The 19596-nt window shown below is 48.1% G+C and overlaps 1 protein-coding gene across 1 annotated transcript in view; it reads left to right on the forward strand.

Moving 5' to 3' along the window:
• Positions 1-19596, forward strand: part of CACNA1B (calcium channel, voltage-dependent, N type, alpha 1B subunit) — a 326950-nt gene that overhangs the window by 6461 nt on the left and 300893 nt on the right. Inside the window, exons 3-4 of the mRNA XM_009994349.1 lie at positions 438-543; positions 7718-7857. Coding sequence (XP_009992651.1) covers positions 438-543; positions 7718-7857 — 246 coding nt within the window. The remainder of the gene's footprint in view (positions 1-437; positions 544-7717; positions 7858-19596) is intronic.

Consider the following 19596-nt stretch of genomic DNA (forward strand, 5'->3'; position numbering starts at 1 on the left):
CCTCTCCCCGGGGACGGGCGTTGCGGTCCGGCAGGAATCGGTGCTTTGCAGCCCTGTAGATGCTCCAAACGGGACTTTCCGAGCCCATTTCCACTCTGTGCTCAAGTTAAAGGAGAGGGAGTTGCTGCAGGCAGCTCAGCAGATGGCATCCAGCCGCAGCAACTATCTGGGAGCAGTTCAGCTTAGCAACCTTTCCCCAAAATAATAATCAACAGCAGCTCAGGTTCTGTTTAAGGGACTAATTCCCTCAAAGAAGGGAGCCAGTTTCCTCCTTCTCCCCCAAAGACACCCCACAAAGAGCTGAGCAAGTCAAGGAGACTCAATGTCTTCAAAAAAAGATGAGAATTCTTGACCCATGTGGCTGGTTTGGTAGACAAGGGATTTGAATGAGGTTCTGTTTGTGCTGTCTGGTGTCTTCTTTAACTTCCAGTCCCCACTCCGTTTGAATACATGATTTTAGCTACAATTATTGCCAACTGCATCGTGCTGGCTCTGGAGCAACATCTGCCTGATGGAGACAAGACACCCATGTCAGAGAGACTGGTGAGTTCTATTTGTGACCATGTTTTGGCTCTGCTCTAACTCAACCACCAGGCACCCCGTGTTGCCAGGGCTTGTAGCTGTTGGGAGGATCCACGTGTAAACAAAGGGGCGTTGACCTGATAATCAGAAAAATAATAAGTGACAGCAAATATGACTCTCACCTGATCCCAGCTTCTCAAGGATCATCATCACTCCAGCCAGCCCAGCCCAAGAGAGGGACCTTATGGTGCCACCAGAACAGCAGCAAATTGGGTTGTGTATAGGCCAAGAGAGGAAAGTGGTGACAATTGTCTGTAGAATCAAATTCACTTCAGTGATACCTCCCCAGGAAGTGGTAGAACAGTCACCTTTTAGGTCCACATGCCTTTCAACTCTCTTCCTGCTACAGCATCTATCAAAGACCCTACAAAGCAAACTTTGGGTTTAGATGATCACACTTGCCTTCCAAAAAAAGAAACCAACGTACAGAGGAAAATAATTTACCCACAGGCTTTATGGTAATGAGGCCAATTACCTTGTTTCCAGAGAAAATACAAGAATAGCTTCAAAACCATCCTGCCATTTAGCATCACTGGAGGAAAAACGGGTGGTGTTTGGTTTGATCTTTTTCTCCTGCTGTTAATGGTCTGGAACATCTTTCAGGCCTAAATGCATTAAACCCGGTGTACATCTGAGGGATGAATAAATATGGATCCTTCTGTGTTTTACATGTAGAGATTAAATTATGCAAACAGAAGTAATATTAGGCTTGCTGCCAAGAGCCTCTGAGTGCTGGTTGCTACAGTTCTCAAGGCTGGTCCCTACTCGTGGGCAACTCTCACAGTCTCATTCTGCAGAAACAGGTACAAGTGTGTAAGTGACAGGTCTAGGAAGAGCTTCAGGGTCTCAGGGGGTTGATACTGGTTGATACTGGTTGGAAGTGGAGCTGCTGAGCTTGGCTGCCCATCTCCGTTGTGTTTGCTTGGTCTCTGTCTCTTGGAATTATTGCTGCTCCAGAAGAGATGAGGCAGAAATCAAGACCGTGTATCTGTGTTGATCTTTCTGCCATTTAATGTGTCTTTGTGTGTTTTGGGGTCAGGCAGCAAGGCTGGGGTTGTGAGCAAAGCCTGGGTTTACACCCAGGAGAACAGTGCAGCTGGGGAAATGCCTTCCAAAATGCTGGATGTAGGGACTAGGGAAGGGGAAAGTAGTTTTGTGGATGTCCTGGCTTGGTAACCTTCTGGTGATGTGTTAGTCTGAGCAGCAGTAAGTGTGCTTAGCACATTGTTTCTGTGTTCCTCTCTATCCCTAGGTTTTTAAGAGGATCCAAGAGGCTCCTTATTAGTCCTTTCCCCCCCCAGATTAACCCAGTTTTACAGCCCCCAGCACCACACACACCTTCAGCTCCTGCCCAGAGATTCCAAAGGAGGGAACTGGCATCATCCTCAAATGGTGGGAGATAACTGCAGGAGTTAAATGCATGATCTTCTCCTCTATGTCTCTGCTTTGGTGATGAAGGAAGATGAGCCCCTGATTTTTGTCCCCACCATGGTGCAGTGGGTCTGTGACCCAGGTGCTCTGAAGCCATTTTAGCTACAGCACGTTGGTAACCCTGGAGCACAGAGGGATTTATCACAGAGTAACACTGAGCACCTTTACAGATCATGATTTCTTCTCTTTTTGTTTCAACATATGCTGGAAAGATGAAGCCTGGTGAATAAGAAAGCTGCCCTCTGGTTTCCAAAGTGAAACCTCCTTAGAAGGCTCCTGCCTTTCCCACAGGCTGTAGGTTGTTCCATTGAACATGTTACAGATCTGTGCTCAGCCAGAGTGGGTGAACATGCCCACACTTTTACAGGTTTGTTCAGCCAAATTCTAAGCCCATGCAGAAGAGCAGGTGTTTTATGGCTGTCTCTGGCACAAATGGAAGTGGCCTCTTTTTTGGTTATTGGTTTCTGGAGGTGCCTTTACTTCCCCTGGGTTTGTTAGAGCTCCAGACTGAAGGGAGGGCTCATCATGGAAGAGTTAATCAGCTCTTAAGGCTATGAGCTACACATCACAAGCCTTTTAGGACTGGAAAATGTCAGCAGAGTGGTTGAAGGAAAACCAAAGCTGCCCTGATACTTTGTGCCACAGATACAATGGCAAAAAGCTTAAGATTGTCTGTTCCTTGAAGCTGAGAAGGAGAGGGAGGAGTCTCTACAAACACCCTCACCATTTTTTCTCTTCTGAACAAAATTGTCCTCTGTGTCTCTCCCCAGAGACCCAGGGTAGGAACCTGAAGTGCAATCTCACTGGGCTGTTTTCTGGTCTCCTCTTGCACATCAAGCAGGGTTAATTAAGCACAAGGGAGGAGCAAGTGAATCCTCAGGATGTGCAGTATTTCCAGAGCTGGAATGGCTGAGTTATAAGTAATCTTTGTCTGTTTTCTGTATGTGGTTTGTAGCACAGAAAGGCATGACTTGGCTCTAGGGTGGACATTCTGGTCAAAACCAGGGCTCTGAAAAACAACCAGTCTGGTGGACAAAGCACTGAGTGGTGAACTGGAGCATTTGTTTTGTGTCCTTGCTCTTCAGACAAATAAGCTCATTCTGCTCACTAGGAAGAGAATGACCCACCCCTGCTTTCTGAGCTGGGGGTCTTGCATTCTTTGGCTGCCTGAAGTGTTTACTTCACATCAGTCATTACCCACTGGAACAGAGATGCTACCAGCTTGCTCCTGCCCACCTCAGCTGAGGGCCTTAGCCAATAGGCTGTAGAGTCAGCCTCTCTCTGTTCCAATAAATATTGCATCCTTTTTACACACTGGACTGAAGCCAACTGAAAAGATGCTGAGGGACTTGTCCTGAGTGGCCCAGAGCCTGGTGGTGAGAGCTGCAAATGTGGGAATGTGAGCTTCACTTCTGAGCCCTGGATGGCCTTGCAGGAGGATGCCTTGTTCATGGTGCTCTTGGCTGAGGCTCTTTGTCTCCCTGGCTCCTTTCTCATTTCTTGTTTTTTCACAGTCATGAAACTGTTATGCTTGGAAAAGACCTTCAAGGTCATCCAGTCCAACCATTAACCCAGCCCTGCCAAGGCCACCACTAACCCATGTCCCTCAGCTCCATCTCCAAGGCTTTGAAACACCTCCAGGGATGGGGACCCCACCCCTGCCCTGGGCAGCCTGGGCCAGGGCCTGACAACCCTTTTGGGGAAGAAATTCCTCCCAATATCCAACCTAAACCTCCCCTGGCACAACCTGAGGCCATTTCCTCTTGTCCTATCACTTGTTCCTTGAGAGAGAAGCTGAGCCCCCCTCTCTCCAACCTCCTCTCAGGCAGTTGCAGAGAAAGAAGGTCTCCCCTCAGCCTCCCCTTCTCCAGGCTGGACACCTCCAGTTCCCTCAGCTGCTCCTTGGCACACTTGTGCTCCAGACCCTGGAGCTGTCCCAGCCTGACAGGGACAGTGTCATGACTTTTGGGACAGGAAATCTATTTTCTACCCTACTCTGGGGCACACCCTGTGTGAAGACCCTGGTGGACCTGTAGGAGGTTTCTTGACATTCCACCATGGGGCTCAGCATGTTTGGCTCCCCTGGATGGTTTTGCAGTGAGGGCAGAACATCCCTGTCCTCAGATATTCAGCACAACAGCTCTGGCACTTCACTAATGCCTTTAATTCTTTATCCATTGCAGCTTTGGGCAGTTGCATGTGAGCTGCTCATCTCACCCTTGGCATGAACAAAGCCCTTCAACACCCACACCTACCAAGGCTGTCCCACCCAGAGGCCAAGGAAGGGCACTAGGACATGGACTAGGAAGAGTAATGACTTCCCAGACTCAGAAGTTGTTTCTGATCTGAAACATATTGATTAAATGTGTGTTTGGCCCAGCCTCAAACGTGGCTGTGTCCACAGCAAACAACCTGCTGGCACAGCTCTGGCTGCTGCCCAGATTCTCCACCCTCCTTCCAAGCACACAAACTGATGCCTGTTATCATGCACTTGCCCACTCTTGAACCCAAGCAGCAGCTCCTGTCCCAGGGGGCTGAAGGAGGGTCCCTGAGCCCATGGCAGGGCCAGGTCAGTGCTGCACAGGCTGTGTCCCCCATGGCCCTGCCCTCCAGCACCTTCCATCACACACAGACACGTGCATCCCTTTCTCCAGCAGCAGGTCCCCACTGCCTAATAGGGCATAAAATTGACTTTTCATCCCATTGTTACTGCCCTGATTCTTAGGCTGAAACAGTGTAAATTGAGGCTACAGAAAAGATTCTATCCCCTCTTATTTTCCCAGCTACTCACTGCCAACCCTATTGATGACAATTTTCCTTTGTCACAAATACCCAAGTCCATCTGTGAGCCTTCCTGCTTCCCTAGAAGCTGCCAAGAACTTATTCGACCCAATTCCCAAGAGCTCTGTGTAGTCCTAGCTTTGGGAAGAGCATGTTCTAGCCAACCCTTGATAACTTAAACCTGACTCTTTAAACCTGGGAGCTGCAATTTCAAAGCACCTGACCCAGATTAAGCAAAGGACCTGGGGTGGAGTAGATATAAGGGTCCCAAGAGGTGAGGGAGTGATAAGAAGGAGTGTGTGTGGGTTGTGCTTGTAGTGGTGGGGTAGAAACTCAGGAGGCCTTTGTTTTCAAAGGTTTGGTGAGCTTATTAAAGTAGAATTTGATGTGGGGCTGAAGAGGAGCAGTCAGAGTGCTCCTGTGCCCAAGGGAAAGCAGAGGAGCAGTGAGTTAAGTTCTCCTGAAACGTCATATCTGATGATTTCTGACCCTTCTTCCCTGTTTTCTGTTCTGTGTTGGAGTCCTGGGGCTCCCACTCCTCCTGTGGGACCCCCCAGCTCCTGCTGTGGAGAAGGTGAAGGATGAAGGCTCTTATTGTAGGGTTTCTGTTGAAGGTCATGAAAGGCCTGATGTCCTCCTGTTGTTGCTGCTTCTTGGTGTGGAACTGGCTCTGAGATGGGCAGTTGGAGCTTCTCAATCTGTCAGTGGTAGCTCCTGTGTCCTCTGAGCAGTGTCAGTGGGGCTCTGTGGAGAGACAGAGAGCTTGGAGGTGCTGCTGGTGGTGGAAGCAGCTCCTCAGCTGGAGGGAGAGAAGATCTGGGTTTGTTCAGTGGGAGCTCAGTCCCCTGCTCTGCTTTGCTGCCTGCCCAGTCAGTGGGGGTGTAACCTGGTCCTCCTTCCTGGCTGCAGGGGAATGGGAAATGGATCTGCTGGGGCTGTGAGCTCAGGAAAGGTGGAGGGGAGTGGAGGTGACGTGGTGTGAAAGATGAAGTCCATGGAGGAGCTGGGGTCACTGGGGTGTGCAGGGAGTGGGTTCCTGCTTTGTAGGAAACAAAACTTGAGTGCAGCCACTCTGGAGAAGCTTGTCCAGAAGCAGGAATTTCCAACAGTGGGAAACAAGCATTAAGAGGAGCAGCTGAGGGTGTCCAGCCTGGAGCAAAGGAGGTTGAGGGGACACATTCTAGCTCTGCAACAGCCTGAGAGGAGGTTGGAGCCAAAGGGGATGGGGGGAGATGTCAGCCTCTTCTCCCAGGGGGTAAGTGATAGAACAAGAGGAAATGGCCTCAATTTGTGCCAGGAGAGGTTTAGATTGGATGTTAGAAGAAACTTCTTCTCTGAAAGGGTTGTCAGGCCCTGGCCTAAGGCTGCCCAGGGAGGTGATTGAATCCCCACCCCTGGAGGGGTTTCAGAGCTGTGTAGATGTGGTGCTGAGGGACACTGTTTAAGCACTGGCTTGGGTAGAGTTCAGCTCATGGTTATGGCTGGACTTGATGATTTTAAAGGTCTTTTCCAACCAGAATCATTCTGCAACAGCTTGGAGGCACCTTCAGTGATGAGCACTTTGTGGCTGAGTTGGGTCTCCATTGATGTGCTGAGTGGGAACCCCTTTGGGAGGAGGCTGTGATGATATTTGGCTTCTTGGTGTGACAAGCCTGGCTCCCTGTGACCAAAGGGTGGGTCTGTGGGACAGGGCTGAGCAGGATTTGCTGTGCTAGTAAAATAAATGATTTTATCAAAGTTGTTTTGTGGCCACAAGACTTGACATTCATGCTCTTTCTGCATGAGGGAACTAAAATCCCCCTTTGTCATTAGTAGAGCTGCAGAATGTAAACAAGTCTCCATCAAGCAGCAGCTCATGGCTTTGGCTCTGAGCAGAAATGGTGAAGCCACTGGAACAAAGGTTTCCAATCTTAATTTGGGAGTTTCCATCCTTCTGGGCAGGGCTGCTTTACTTCCATTTGCTTCAGCTGGAATTAAGGGTCTGAGGCACATTTGGGAATTGGTTACAGGTGCCAAAGCTCATGAACATGTTCTTGCTGGCACCTCTTGCTTTGTCCCCATTTCTTGCCCACATCTTGGTTCAGAATGTGAGCATTTCTGTCTGGCATGGACCCGTTGCAGTGTTGCAATTCTGGTCAAGAGAGTGTGACACTGAATCTGGGCCCACAGATGAAAAAAATGGTTCAGTAAAACTGTGGAGACTCAGCTTGATTTTTTTTCTCTCTAGCAACTGGAATGCAGAGCTGTGAGTCCTTGGAGTGATTCAGTCTGCACTGTGGGCCTGAGACCCAAACCTTGCTGCTGCTCAGGGGAGTGGGGGTTTCTCCCTGCATCAGATGCTCAGTGGAAGGAAACCAGGCCTGGCTGCAGCTGAGGCAAGGGAGGAAATGGAGGGGAAGGAGTGAGGGCAGAACTGATGGATTAAGTGATAAATCATTTCCTGCCAGGGTTTGCCAGGTTGCTGTGCTGCCTGTTCCTCCTCAAGAAATCCTCTTGTTTCTGTTTCCTGGATGAATTGTAAAGCACCTGCTTTGTTCCATGTCCATAACGCAGAAATATGTGATCTCAGGATGAAATAAACCCTTGCAGCAAGATTTCAGTGTTAAAATTCCCTCTAGAATATTGAGTAAAGGTGGAACGTGTGGGGTGCAACTGCCAGAATAAAGGCAAGTAGAGTTTCCAGGTGAAAAACTAGAAGCTGACCTGCAGAGAAACACTAAAGAAATTCCTATTTCCTTGAAATTTAAATTTTTAAAATTTAAATTCTTATGTTCTTTAAATTTCCAGGAGATTTCAACCTATTATTTCCAGCTCTGCTCAGAGGGCTGAACAGGGTGTGAAGTTGGTGCACGTAGCTGGTGATGTGACTGTTGCAGGAGCACAGGTCTTGCCTTCACACCTTTTGGTTTTGGTTCTTTTTCAGGATGACACTGAGCCCTACTTTATTGGAATATTTTGTTTTGAAGCTGGTATAAAAATCATCGCCCTGGGCTTTGTTTTCCACAAAGGCTCTTACCTCCGGAACGGCTGGAACGTGATGGATTTTGTTGTGGTCCTCACAGGGTAAGTGATTCCCTCTCCACTGCAGTTTCAGGGTGAGTCTTGCTTTGATTTGTGTTGGTTTGAACACTGTGATCATAGTGAAATGGTGCCAAACCCCTGCTTTTCTGACCTTCCTGGCAATAAAGGGTGGTTGTTGTGCTGAATGAGGAGCTTTCAAAGTGTTGGTTAAACCAGCTGGGAAGAGGTTTTGAGGGTATTTATTTGTGTGTGTGTTGGCAAGTACCTTATCCAGGTGGTTTGTTGGACTTTGCAGGCTCTAATTTGAACCTGATTTAAATCAACTTATCTTCAGACATCACAGGATGGCTTGAAAAGTCAACCAGGAATGAGCTAACAAATTCAATGCAGCCCATTTTTTGGTAACTCTGAAACAGGTGAAGTTCCTGCAGGAATGAATTTGGCCTGCTAGAGAAATCCCTTTTCCAAAAATAATTCCAAGGGATTGCATGTCATGTAAAAGATGGAGCTGAAAATGCTGCTTGTGCCTTTTGTGCCCAGATTTGAAATTGAAGGCACTAACTTCTTTCTTGGAAATGCTTTCAGCATTTTCCTTATCCATTGCAACAGTTTCTACAGCTATTTATATAAATGCAGAGTAATGCTAGTGGGCAATGAAAACACAAACCTTAAGTAACACTTCAGGTCTACAAATTGTGCTTTAAAAGCTCCAAAGCAAATGTTCCAAAGGTCTGCATGAGGTCCTGATCCTGCAACCTTCATTTTGGAAGGATTTCAGGTAGTTGTTTTTTCTCTCTCCCAGAAAACTGCAGCCTGGCTCTTGTTCTTAGCATGCACTTACTTCACACACCTTCCCTGCTACTCTGTGGCCCATGTGTATATTCTTTGGTCTGGTTCATAGTGGTTGCTGGTAGGAAAATGCTCCCATACATTCACAAATGTGTTCATTAGCTACATTATCACTGTAATTCCATTTGCATTCAGTGCACCATGTGATCCAGCAATTGAGGCCGAAGGGAATTCTGTATGTATTGAGAGGAGGAAAATAAACATGCAGGGCTTGGTTCTCCTGCTGCTGGGGATTAAATCAATAGAAATTTCACTGGTGCCACAAGGAGAATTGGATTTACATACTTGGAAGCATAAGGGGGAACTGGGATGAAAAGGGAATCAGCACAGATGCTACAATTATTCCAACTGGTGATATGTTCTGATTCCTAGTTACTGTTATGCCCTTCTGTGTGTTAGAAAGAAATATACATATAAATTGAAGGCCCTAATTCTGGGAGGGGCTTTGGCTTGTGCTTCGATTTATCCTTCAGCAAAGCATCCAAGTGCATGTTGGAATTGAGCTGACTCCAGGGGTTCAGTGCTCACAGTTAAGGTCAGACATAAAAGCTTCTCTGAATTGCAGCCACGTTGCTACTTGGGTTGGCTTTTTTCATAAACACAAGCCAAGGATCCAAATAGGTAATTTTTTTTATTTGATTGTGTTTTTTTTTTTTTTTTTTTGTCTAATCCTCTAACCTGGCTGCTGTTTTTTCTCCTCCCCTCTGTCTTGTAGAGAGGTCTGAAGAATGTGTTTGATGAGGCTATCCTAGCTGCCCTCGAGCCTCCGGAAACTCAGCCCAAAAGGAAGTGCTGTATATTCTAAACTTTCTCCTTCCCCTCTTGCTGCTGCTTCCTCTGTCCCACTACTGTAGAACCCTGCAAAAAAAAAATAATAAAAAAATAAAACCACCTTGATTGAAAGCTGTTGTGCCTGCTTATCATCTTAGAGCAACCTCTGTATTAGCTCTTGGACCGAAAACAATACTTAAGATCTTTAGTAAAACGTTGTGACCGTGGAACATGAACTGGACTCGGAACTGCCTGGCTGTGGCTGAGCTGTGCAGAGTCCTGTGGCAGTGGCTGGGAATGGTGGTGTGTGCTGGGAATGGTGGTTGTGGGATCCCCACCCCGCGACGTCTCCCCGGTGCCCGTGTCAGTGTCCCTGCTGTTTGCAGCCCTGTTTGATCTCTCCCCCCCACAATCCTGGGATATCAGCCTGATGAGGCAGCTGTAACGAGGAACCCTGTTGCCATCTGCAAACACACGTTTCCTTTTGAAGTACAACCCTGATAAGGTCAGAGCTGCTGGTTTCCAACGGTGCCACTCGCTGGGCTGGGCTGAGATCGCCTTGTCTGGGGACTGCAGGGGGGACCTGTCAACTGAGCAACACCAAGTGCAGGAGTCTTCCCCACTGAGAAAATCCACAGACCTCTAATCTTGTAATTCCAGGGCTGGATTTAGCAAGGAGCTTGAGCTCGTGCCCACTTTTTGGTGTCTGGGGAGCCCTGCTGCAAATAACCAGGTTGCTCGTGTGTCTGGATAGAGAAACGTGTTCCTGAACCTGGGGCTGCATTTCCAAACCCAGTGATCAGATGGAGAGACCTATAGTGGAGAAATAACACCCAAAGATCTGCAGGGGATTGAATTAGTGTTTTCTCTGCAGCCTGTTGTGTTTTGCTCTGATTTTTCCTAGATCCTCCTGATGTTCTGAGCTCACTCCTGTGTTGCCATGGGGCTGTGCTGGAAAGCAGGAGCTCCTCTTCCTTGGGCTTCCTCCTTTGGCTGGGAATCCTTTCCCTCTGCCTGTTGCCTCCTAACAAGGCAGGAGAGACTCAGCAAAGCCTTTTGCTGGAGCCAGGCATCCTCCTGGCCTCTCTGCACCCAGACTTGAAGGGCAGGTTGCTGAGGAGGAGCATTTACTGCTGACAAATGTGGCCCTTTCCCCAGGGAGGGGCTGTGAGATGGTGACACAAGTGGGACCTGGATTTTTGTTTCCATGGAAGGTGGTCTGAGACCTGTGTGTTTCAGATGATGATCAAGCAGGTTCTGTGATTTGTTGGGGAATAATAAAGAAGGGCAGCGATGAACTTGTACTTAGTATGTCCTTATAAATAAAGATATAGGTAGGACATCAGTTTTCCAGCTATGATTTTACTGCTCTATCAAAAGCTTTCCCTTCCCCATGTGCAAGATTTCTACTTGAAAACGTTTGTTCATGCTTCCCAGGCAGTGCTCAGTGTTCAGCTCCTCAGCTCAGTTTCACGTTGATCTTCCATATTATAGAAGGCTTTAATTTTCCCTTTATTTTTATTCCTGTGAGCATGAAGGATCAGGAAACTGCATCTCATGGTGCCCCCTGCAGAGCCGTGTACCTGCTAATCCTGCTGAGTGCACATTTTTTCTGAAGGTAAATGGTGAATGTCAGAAAAGCTGATCTCATTTGCAGCTTTTAGCTGAAGCCCATAAAAGCAAAGAGCAGCTTTGCTCTCGTGAGCTGTTTCCATAGTAAGAAGGGCAGGCAGTGTCTGGGTGTGTTTGGGAGGAGGCTGTGGGGGAAGGTTCTGCATTTATTGGACTTACCCTCCTGTAAATAGGACAGGAATTCCACAGCAACCCTTTCCACCTGTTTTTTTCCAAGCATTTTTTTCCTCCTGCTCAATGCCTGCAGGCTGAGATGATTGAAAAATATGTATATTGTTTTATTTCCCTGCCATGATGGGCATTTTTTTGGGTCAAAAACAGACAGCAGAACTTCTTAATTAGAAAAGAAGTCAGGGCTGTGTTAGATGCAGCCAGGATCAATATCCTATTGAGCTGAACTGGAGCCTCACAGGTAGTGGCCCAAGATGGCTTGGTTTGTTGTTCCAGAAAACACTCCCTTAGTGTCTTTCTCCAGCCAGGCTGTGGTGTCTGGTTTTCATTCACTCCCAAGTCAACGTGTTGATTTGCTCTTGAGAAAGGCCTGGGAAAACAGTAGATTTGTGTTCCTTAACAGATTTTGCTTCCTCTGTCATTTTTATTTTAGTCATTTCTTAGAAACTCCTCCAGTTGCAGAAGAGACTGGAGGAAAACTGCCCTGTCCCTGGGGCTGCTGGGGGGAGATGTGTGTGTTTTACAGCTCCTGGTCATTTTATTCTCATGTTTTTCTGGGATTGCATTCACTTTGGTGGTGACATCACCCATTAGCAGCTCTAAATCACCCCAACCTGACACTGCTCAACTGGACAATGACTGTGGTATTAATGGACAATGACTGTGGTATTAATGGACTATTCCCAAGGGAGGAGAAGAGATGTATTTTTTTAAAACTCTGTTGCTGCAGTTTGTTGAGGGCTGGAAAGCTCAGGTGTCCACAGTTGTCTTGGGAACAAAGTCCTCCCTACACCCCAACCCCCAGGTGGCAGTGGATGGACTGATGAGCTGGGATGTAGGGCCTTGAGGGTTCAGGCCTGCTCCTGTTGGAGCTAAGAAGAATTTCTCCTGGTGTCCTGGGCTCTGGGTGCAATATTCCAAAGAGTTGCTGTGTTGGGTTAAACTGCAAACATTCTCTGGAGCTGGTGTCATGGGGTGGTGCTGAAGGAGAAGACTGGAGAACAAGGCATGGAGGAAATGGTTCTTGCTTTCCTGGTTCCTAAAATTCATGTGTTTAAGGTTGTTTTGAGGAAAAAAAAAATGATTCTGATGGTCTTTAAACTGTGGTCCCAGGGGATCAATCTCCTTGGTTGGTTGTGTTTGGAGCCTGATGATACTTTTGGCTTCGTCATATCCTGGGTCACTGGTCTCATGGTTTGACTGGACACCACAAGGAAAGGTGCTGCTTATCCCTTTTCTTATCATGAGCTGCCTGAGATCTCTACTGGTGCCTCCTAGATCTGGGGTAGTAAGATCTGGAGAACATTTGTTCCTTTCTCTTCATGCTTCCAATTTTATGGATCTCCAGCAGAGATTTATGCTGCCCAACCTCCCTTGACCTGAGAGCTTTTCTGTGCACTGCTGACCCCCTCTGTTGCTTTGGTCCTTCCCTAGGTCTGTCACATCCTTTTGGAGGCTCTGCCCACAACTCTTTGTCCAACACCAAGAGATGCTAAAGACTGATATAAATAGATGGATCGTGCTCTGTCCTTTATGAGCAGAGTAAATTTTTTTTGGCTTTCAGCCAGCCTGGATTAAAGACTCTCAAAAGAGTCTTGGTAGCTTCTTGAGCCAGTTGGATCAGCTGCCTGGAGCTCTGGGTGGGACTGGCAGAGACAGTGTGTGCCAGGCCTGGAGCTGCCAAGTGATGTGCACAAGGTCTCTGGGCTGTTACTGGTGTCTCAGGCTGTCGGGAACAAATTACAAAAGCTCAAATTATCTTGATTGCCTGGACAACTGAGAAATGTGCTCCTAGCTCCTGGTGATACTAATCATCTGGAAGGTAACTCATTTAGCAGAGTAATAAAGACCTGTTCATCTCGCTGGTAGCTTTGCTGGTTACCAGGATCATCTCGGTGCGTGGGCAGCCTGAGCTGCTATTCCTGGTGCAGTGTGTGAGGAGCAGCAGCAGCCTTGGGTGCAGGGGTGGCTGTTGGAGGGGGAGGCACAGGAACCCCCCAACCTGGGCTGTGCCCCAGCCTGGGGGCCTCAAAGCTTTCGATTCCAGGTGGACTTACCTCCCAGACAGGGGTTGGGGTGAGATGTGACCTCAGAAGTGTTTGAGAAGTGGATGCCTGGATGCGGGCTGAGGTTCTTAAAGCCATCAAGTACCATGGAATCAGGGAATGACTTGGGTTGGAAGGGACTGCATGGGCAGGGACACCTCCCACCAGCCCAGGCTGCTCCAAGCCCCATCCAACCTGCCCTTCAACACTGCCAGGGATGGGGCAGCCACAGCTTCCCTGGGCAGCCTGGGCCAGGCTCTCACCACCCCCACAACAAAGAATTTCCTTCTCATGTCTCACCTAAATCCCCCCTCTTCCAGTTTTAATCCATTCCCCCTTGTCCTCTCCCTCCCTGCCCTTGTCCCAAGTCCCTCCCCAGCTTTCCTGGAGCCCCTTCAGGCACTGGAAGCTGCTCTAAGGTCTCCCTGGAGCCTTCTCCTCTCCAGACTGACCTGTGTACATGGGTGCTGATAGTGTCCAGCATTTATTTCCACATGTATGTTCCTGTGAATTCAATGGCCACTGGACAGGGATGTTCAGATTACAGGGTCTTGTGTGACTGGCTCTTGTGTCCTCTCCAAAACACCCCCAGTTTGCCACACCCCAATCACCAGGGAACATAATAATTTGAAAAGCAACATTAAAATGAAATAAACCCCCTCGGATGCCCTGGCAGCATCACCTCAGACAGTGTGTTCAGTGCTTTATAAAAGCAGGTTTTAGATCTAGACAGTGAGGGAACCAGAGCAGGGAAATGCAGATTTCTCTCTGCTTTTCTACCATGTAACCTGTGGCAATTCTGTGCTGGGAAGTGAAACTGAGCAGCAACAGGAGGTGGGAAAATGGATCCTTGAAGAGGGACAAGCTTGATCTTGAATTAGCTGTCACAAGGCAAAGGAGGTGGGTTCTTCTTGTGGCTGGGAAGTCTGGGTGGTGATGGACAAAGGCTGATGGCTCTTGGCACTGGGCATGAGTCATGCCAAGAGCAAAGCCTCTCTAGATTTTAATGGAGCTAATCCTTGTTTTCCATTCCTTTTATGCTCCAGTGATGGGTGGGTATTGGCTGGCTCAGAAAAGCTGAGGGGACCTTTGGAAATTGAATCAGATGAAAAACAAATTGGAGAAGGTGATGAGAATTTACCTGCTTACCTGAATGGAAGGTGCCAACTGATCTGGGAGGGGCAGGAATTTAGGGAGACAAGGAACCACATTATTTTTTTTTTTTGGAGGCAGAGAAAAGGAGTGATCAGCAACTGCAAGGGAAGAGGCTGTGTGAACAGTTTGAACAGTCAAAAATAGTTTGAAATCCTTCTAATTTCTGTGCCTTGGGTGTCTGGGCTCTTGGAGAGCTAAAAATGTAGTTTGATTCCAAGGAGAAGGTGCTGGTCGGGGAGGAAGGATTTGTGGGCTCTGAACCCACCCTGGAGAATGACCCTGTTTCCTTTCATGCACCACTACAGCCAGCTTTGCCCAGTGGGGTCCCAGCAGGTTCCTTGAGGCTGGATCTTTCCCTCTGGGCTTGTTCCACCCACCAAAGGGGGTCCCAGGCCACGCTGAGCCCGTTGAAGTGTTAATTAGAGCTGGTTGCTTGGAGTGGCTTTTGTGCACTGATTTGTGGTGGGGGTGGGCAGAGGCAGGTTGAGTGAAGCAGGTGGGGGTGTAATTGTGTGGCTGGCTGCTAAATTAAAAGGAGACTTTCCTGAGCAGAGGAGGACTTGGGGCTGTGCTTAGAGGAAGGCTGCAGATGGTCCCCAAACTTCAGAAGACCTGCAGGTGGGGACAGCCCTTCCCTGACAGAAGCCACCCTTGGATCAGGGCTCTGCTCTGCTTGCAGCAAGCTGAGTGTTTCAGGTCAGAGTCCTTCTGAAGGGCAAACAGAGAATGAGATTGCCAGGCTCCTCTCTCCCTTTATTAGCAGTGGCTGTGAGGGATGGGACACCTGGGAAGTGCACTGAGGAATGATGGTGCTGCACAATAAGAAGGTTGGGGCACTGACAAGCAGCTTTCCTCCCAAAGAGAGAAGAAACAGAAGTAGCTCTTCAGGTCTCCATCTCGTGCTGCTTTCCATGCTCTGTGCCTCTTGATGCCCCTTCCAAGCTTTTTGCTCACAAGGAGGGGAATGTTGGGCAGCACCTGAGGGGGGTTTCATCCCCCTGGGCTGCAGGAGCTGAGGTTGGGCAGCTGTGAAGTGAAGGTGGGCCCTTCCTCCCAGCCAGGGCTTTACCAAAGCCAGGCAGGATCACTTAGTCCAGAGTCCAGGCAGCACTTTTAGCTTTTTATGGCTCTTGGAGGGAGGTTGGTTGCAGGGAAACGGTGGCTCTTGGGAGGAGAGCCCTGCACCCTGCCCAGGAGTCATGGGCACTGCAGGTGGCAGGAGAACTCTGGACCTGTTTGATCCTGGCCCAGCAATTGGGTAGTGGGGACATCTGCTTCACTGCTTGCCCTTCTCTGGAGGTGGAAATCCCTGCACAGCTGGTGCAGCTGGCTAGGAACACTAAGACATCCAAACCAAACCACCACATCAAACTGCAGCTACAAAGTGGTTCATTTTTTTTTTTTAATGCTTCAGAGTTTAAAAACCAAACACCCCCCCCCCCCCCAAACACCCAAGTCCTCTGTGTGGTGATGAGTGCTGTCTCATGATGAGATGAGGAGGAGTGTGAAGGATTTCTCAACTGTGGCTTCTGCTGTGTCCCAGCTCTCAAGAAGCCACCCTTGATGGTGAAATGCCTGCTCATGAGAGCCTGGCTGTGGTTGTTGAAAAGAGTGAAGATCTAGAAAACTACTCTGGTTTCAACTGTGACCTAATAATAGAATCACAGGATGGTTTGGGTTGGAAAAGACGTTCAAGATCATGTAGATTCACCCCCTGCATGGGCAGGGACACCTCCCACCAGCCCAGGCTGCTCCAAGCCCCATCCAACCTGCCCTTCAACACTGCCAGGGATGGGGCAGCCACAGCTTCCCTGGGCAACCTGGGCCAGGCTCTCACCACCCTCACAGCAAAGAATTTCTTCCTCATGTCTCACCTACATCTCCTCCTTTCCAGATTTTAACCATTACCCCTCCTCCTGTCACTACTGCTATTAATCCTGAGTGCCAGGAGCAACAGTGTCACATTTGTACATTCATCCTTGGACCTGCAGCTCAACCCAAAGGTTTTGGGTGCTTTGAGACCATTGTCTTCCTCAGGGCTTTCTGAAAACATGAGGGAAACTCAGTGGAATGTGGAAAACTGATCTTCCTTTTTTTTTTCTTGCTGAACCAGTAACCAAGTGTGTGGGATGTTCTGGCCAGGGCTTCAGTGCTGGAACCAGAAGGGTGAGTGACTCCAGATCTCGGTACAGGTAACCCAAGCTCCAGGCTCAGCATCTGGCACTTAGAGATGCTTTTTGACACCAAGTTTAGGCTCTTTGCTTAATTTCTGGTCTCTTGGGTCTTTTCTGTGCTGAGGGATCTGAGTGAACTGGACTGGAGGGAAGGGATCTCCAGTGGATGAGGTTGGTGATACCAGGGGCTGCAGGATGGATGAGGGCAGAGTGTTCACTGGGGAGCTCCAGGGGAGGGTCACGTTTGTGCCACTGGGAAGTCTGGCAGTTTAGGAGGAGAAAGAGGTTCTGCTTCCTTTGTGTGGCATGTGTCAAACCTGTAGTGTAAGCAAGATGGTTTGGGAAGCTGCTTGATCCTCCCCAGGGAGCACGGCCACTTAAACAGAGCTCTTCAAACAGATGGGAACTCCTTCCTGCCTGGCATGGTCAGCATCAGTCAAACCAATGGTTGGCAATAAATGGGTTTGTGTCTCTTCCCTCTTCTGCCTTCCTCCTGGTGCTCACAAAAATTGACTTTTGTTGGTTTTTGGATTAGTAAAAGAAACCAACTTCTTTGCTTTGTGGTGCCAGGGTGGAATATTGAGGAAGCAGATCAGGTTTTCCCAGTGGATATTAATATTTCCTCAGTGCTGGAGAAGATGTCTTGCTTTCAAGATTTGGCTCCAGGGGTGGGTGTGTGTGTGTAGGTGGTTCTCGTGATCAACTGTAGACTTTAAAAGCAAGAAGTTCAGGTCATTCCTGAGTTAAACCCCAGGTTTTAGCCAATAATGGGTTTAGCTGTTGGCTCAGGTCAAGTCAGTTCATGGTGGGCTGTGTAAGACTTGAGCAAGGAGAAGGTCAGAAGTAGAGATGGGAGCAGTTCTGTGCTTCACTGGGAATAAAAACTGATGCTGGGACTCTTGAGAGGAGCTACCAGGGTGTTGCACCAATGCCAGAGTCTGTTTGCAGATCCTGTGAAGGTTGTTCCTTATGGATGTGGCTGCAGAGAGGCTAAAATTGCCCCCCTCCCCTTCATTAAACATGAAAACATTCCCTGTAAAGGGCTGTGAAGTAGGAAGAGCCCAGTGTCACACTCAGGGTTCAGGAGCAGGTTGATGGACCATGGGGTGATGCAGAGGTGAAAGATAGAAATGCTTGGGGAAGACCAAGACATTTTCAGCTACAAAATGTCCCTGTGCTGAGGAGCTCTCCAACTGCCCTGCTAATCAGGAACACTTGGTTGGATGTAGCTGGTTCTGGTTCAAAGAGGACTTATAAGAACTTGAATTGGAGCTCTCAGATTATTTTAGTTAAAAAAGTGAAGGAAAAGATGACCAAAAGACTGAACTGTCTTTTAGCTTATTTCCCCATCTCAAACATCCTGAAGCAGCAGCCTTGAATAAAATTTGGAGCTTAGGAGAGAGGCTGTGAAAATGATTAAAGTGTTGAAGAAATCTCCATTGAAGGAGAAATGAAAAGGCTGAGAAAGTTAAAATTAAGAGGGAAGTCTCATAAGGGTAAGATAGATAAAGAAAAAAGAGAGGAAATCATGTTTCCCTATCTATTTTGGCAGGATTCAAAAAGCATCACTAAAGAAATTGAAGTTTGAGAACTTCTTTACAAATGGAAATGTAATTAACTCCTGGAACTTGCTTCAGCTGCAATGGTCTGTTTTGGGTCTTGGAGACCAAAGGAGCCTTGAGATCATCTACGGATTCACCAGAGAGGAAATGGATTTTTGGAGGAGGATGATTAGGTCCTTTTCCACCCCTGGAATAAGTTGGGTGGAAATGTGAACAGGCTGTTTCATAATTGTCCTTTTCTTTATCTTGTGATTTCCAAGGCACTCCAGGGCAGCATCCAGGCTGTTCCAGCACGACCTGGCAAATGCAGCACCCAGTGTCAAGGCTCAGCTTTGCCTTTTGGTACATGAAACACTATCAACAGAGCAGTGGCTTTCCAGCCTTTAATGGCTGATTTAAAGATCCAACATCTTTTTGCAGGCTGGGCTACAGCTTGGAGAGAAACTTCAGCCCTCCTGAGCTAAGTGTGTCCTCCAAACCTGTGCCTGAGCTGCAGGGAAAGGTCTGTGGTTGGAAAGTGGCACTCATGGGAAATGGATCCAAGGTGGTTTCTCAACATGTAGATGTTTCTTTGGTAAAGGTGTTGAGATTTAGTGGAGGATTGAGGTGCTGCAGAAGCCTCCCCCCTCTTTCCATGTCAGAACATCCCTGTGACTTGGCTTGTTTGGGAGGACAGGGCTCTCCTTGGCTGTGGTTTCCAAACTTTGTAAGATGTAGGGTATGGAAGAAGGTTCTGGCAGGTGAAATTACCTCTTCAGAGGGTGGTTCTTCCCTGCATGAGGCTTCAATCAGGCCTGAAAAACACATCCAGCTGCCAGAAGTCAAGCACCAGAGCTTTCATGCTGGGTGGGAGTGTTAACAAACCTCCTTCCCAGTGCCAAAGACAAATCTCTGCTGCTTTTCTGGCCTTCAGTGGAGGGTGGAATGCAGTAGCCAAAAGCTGTTCCTGCCCTGTGGAGAAACATGGAGTTTGGGCTGATGCATTGGTGTTAGATGGGCAGCACCTCTCTTGAGGGTCATCAGGAGTGGGTCTGGGGAGAAAAAACATGATGAAAGCCTCAAATCTTGGCTTGATAAAGATCTGAACCTTCTGGTTCAGCAGTCTTCTGGCTGCTGTGGCCACAGGACAAAGATTGAAGTCCAACAAACTCCTTAAATGTCTTTTTAAAATCCCATTCTTTTCAAAAACTTGTAACCATGTGCTCCAGGGAAGTGATGTTCTGTAAGTCAGCAAATAGTTGATAACATCTATATCCTCTTCACTCATCTATGCAGACTCTCTCTATCATCAGAAACATGTCATGAAACAAGATATTTTACTTCTGATGCCAAACACCTTGTTTACCCACTGGGCAGAAGCACCAGAAGCTCCTGAAGTTCTGTGATCCAACTTCTCTCCCAGCCTGGACTGGCTGGGTGAGT

Source organism: Chaetura pelagica, unplaced genomic scaffold (genome assembly GCF_000747805.2).
Source record: "Chaetura pelagica isolate M959 unplaced genomic scaffold, ChaPel_1.0 scaffold132, whole genome shotgun sequence".
NCBI lineage: Eukaryota > Metazoa > Chordata > Aves > Apodiformes > Apodidae > Chaetura > Chaetura pelagica.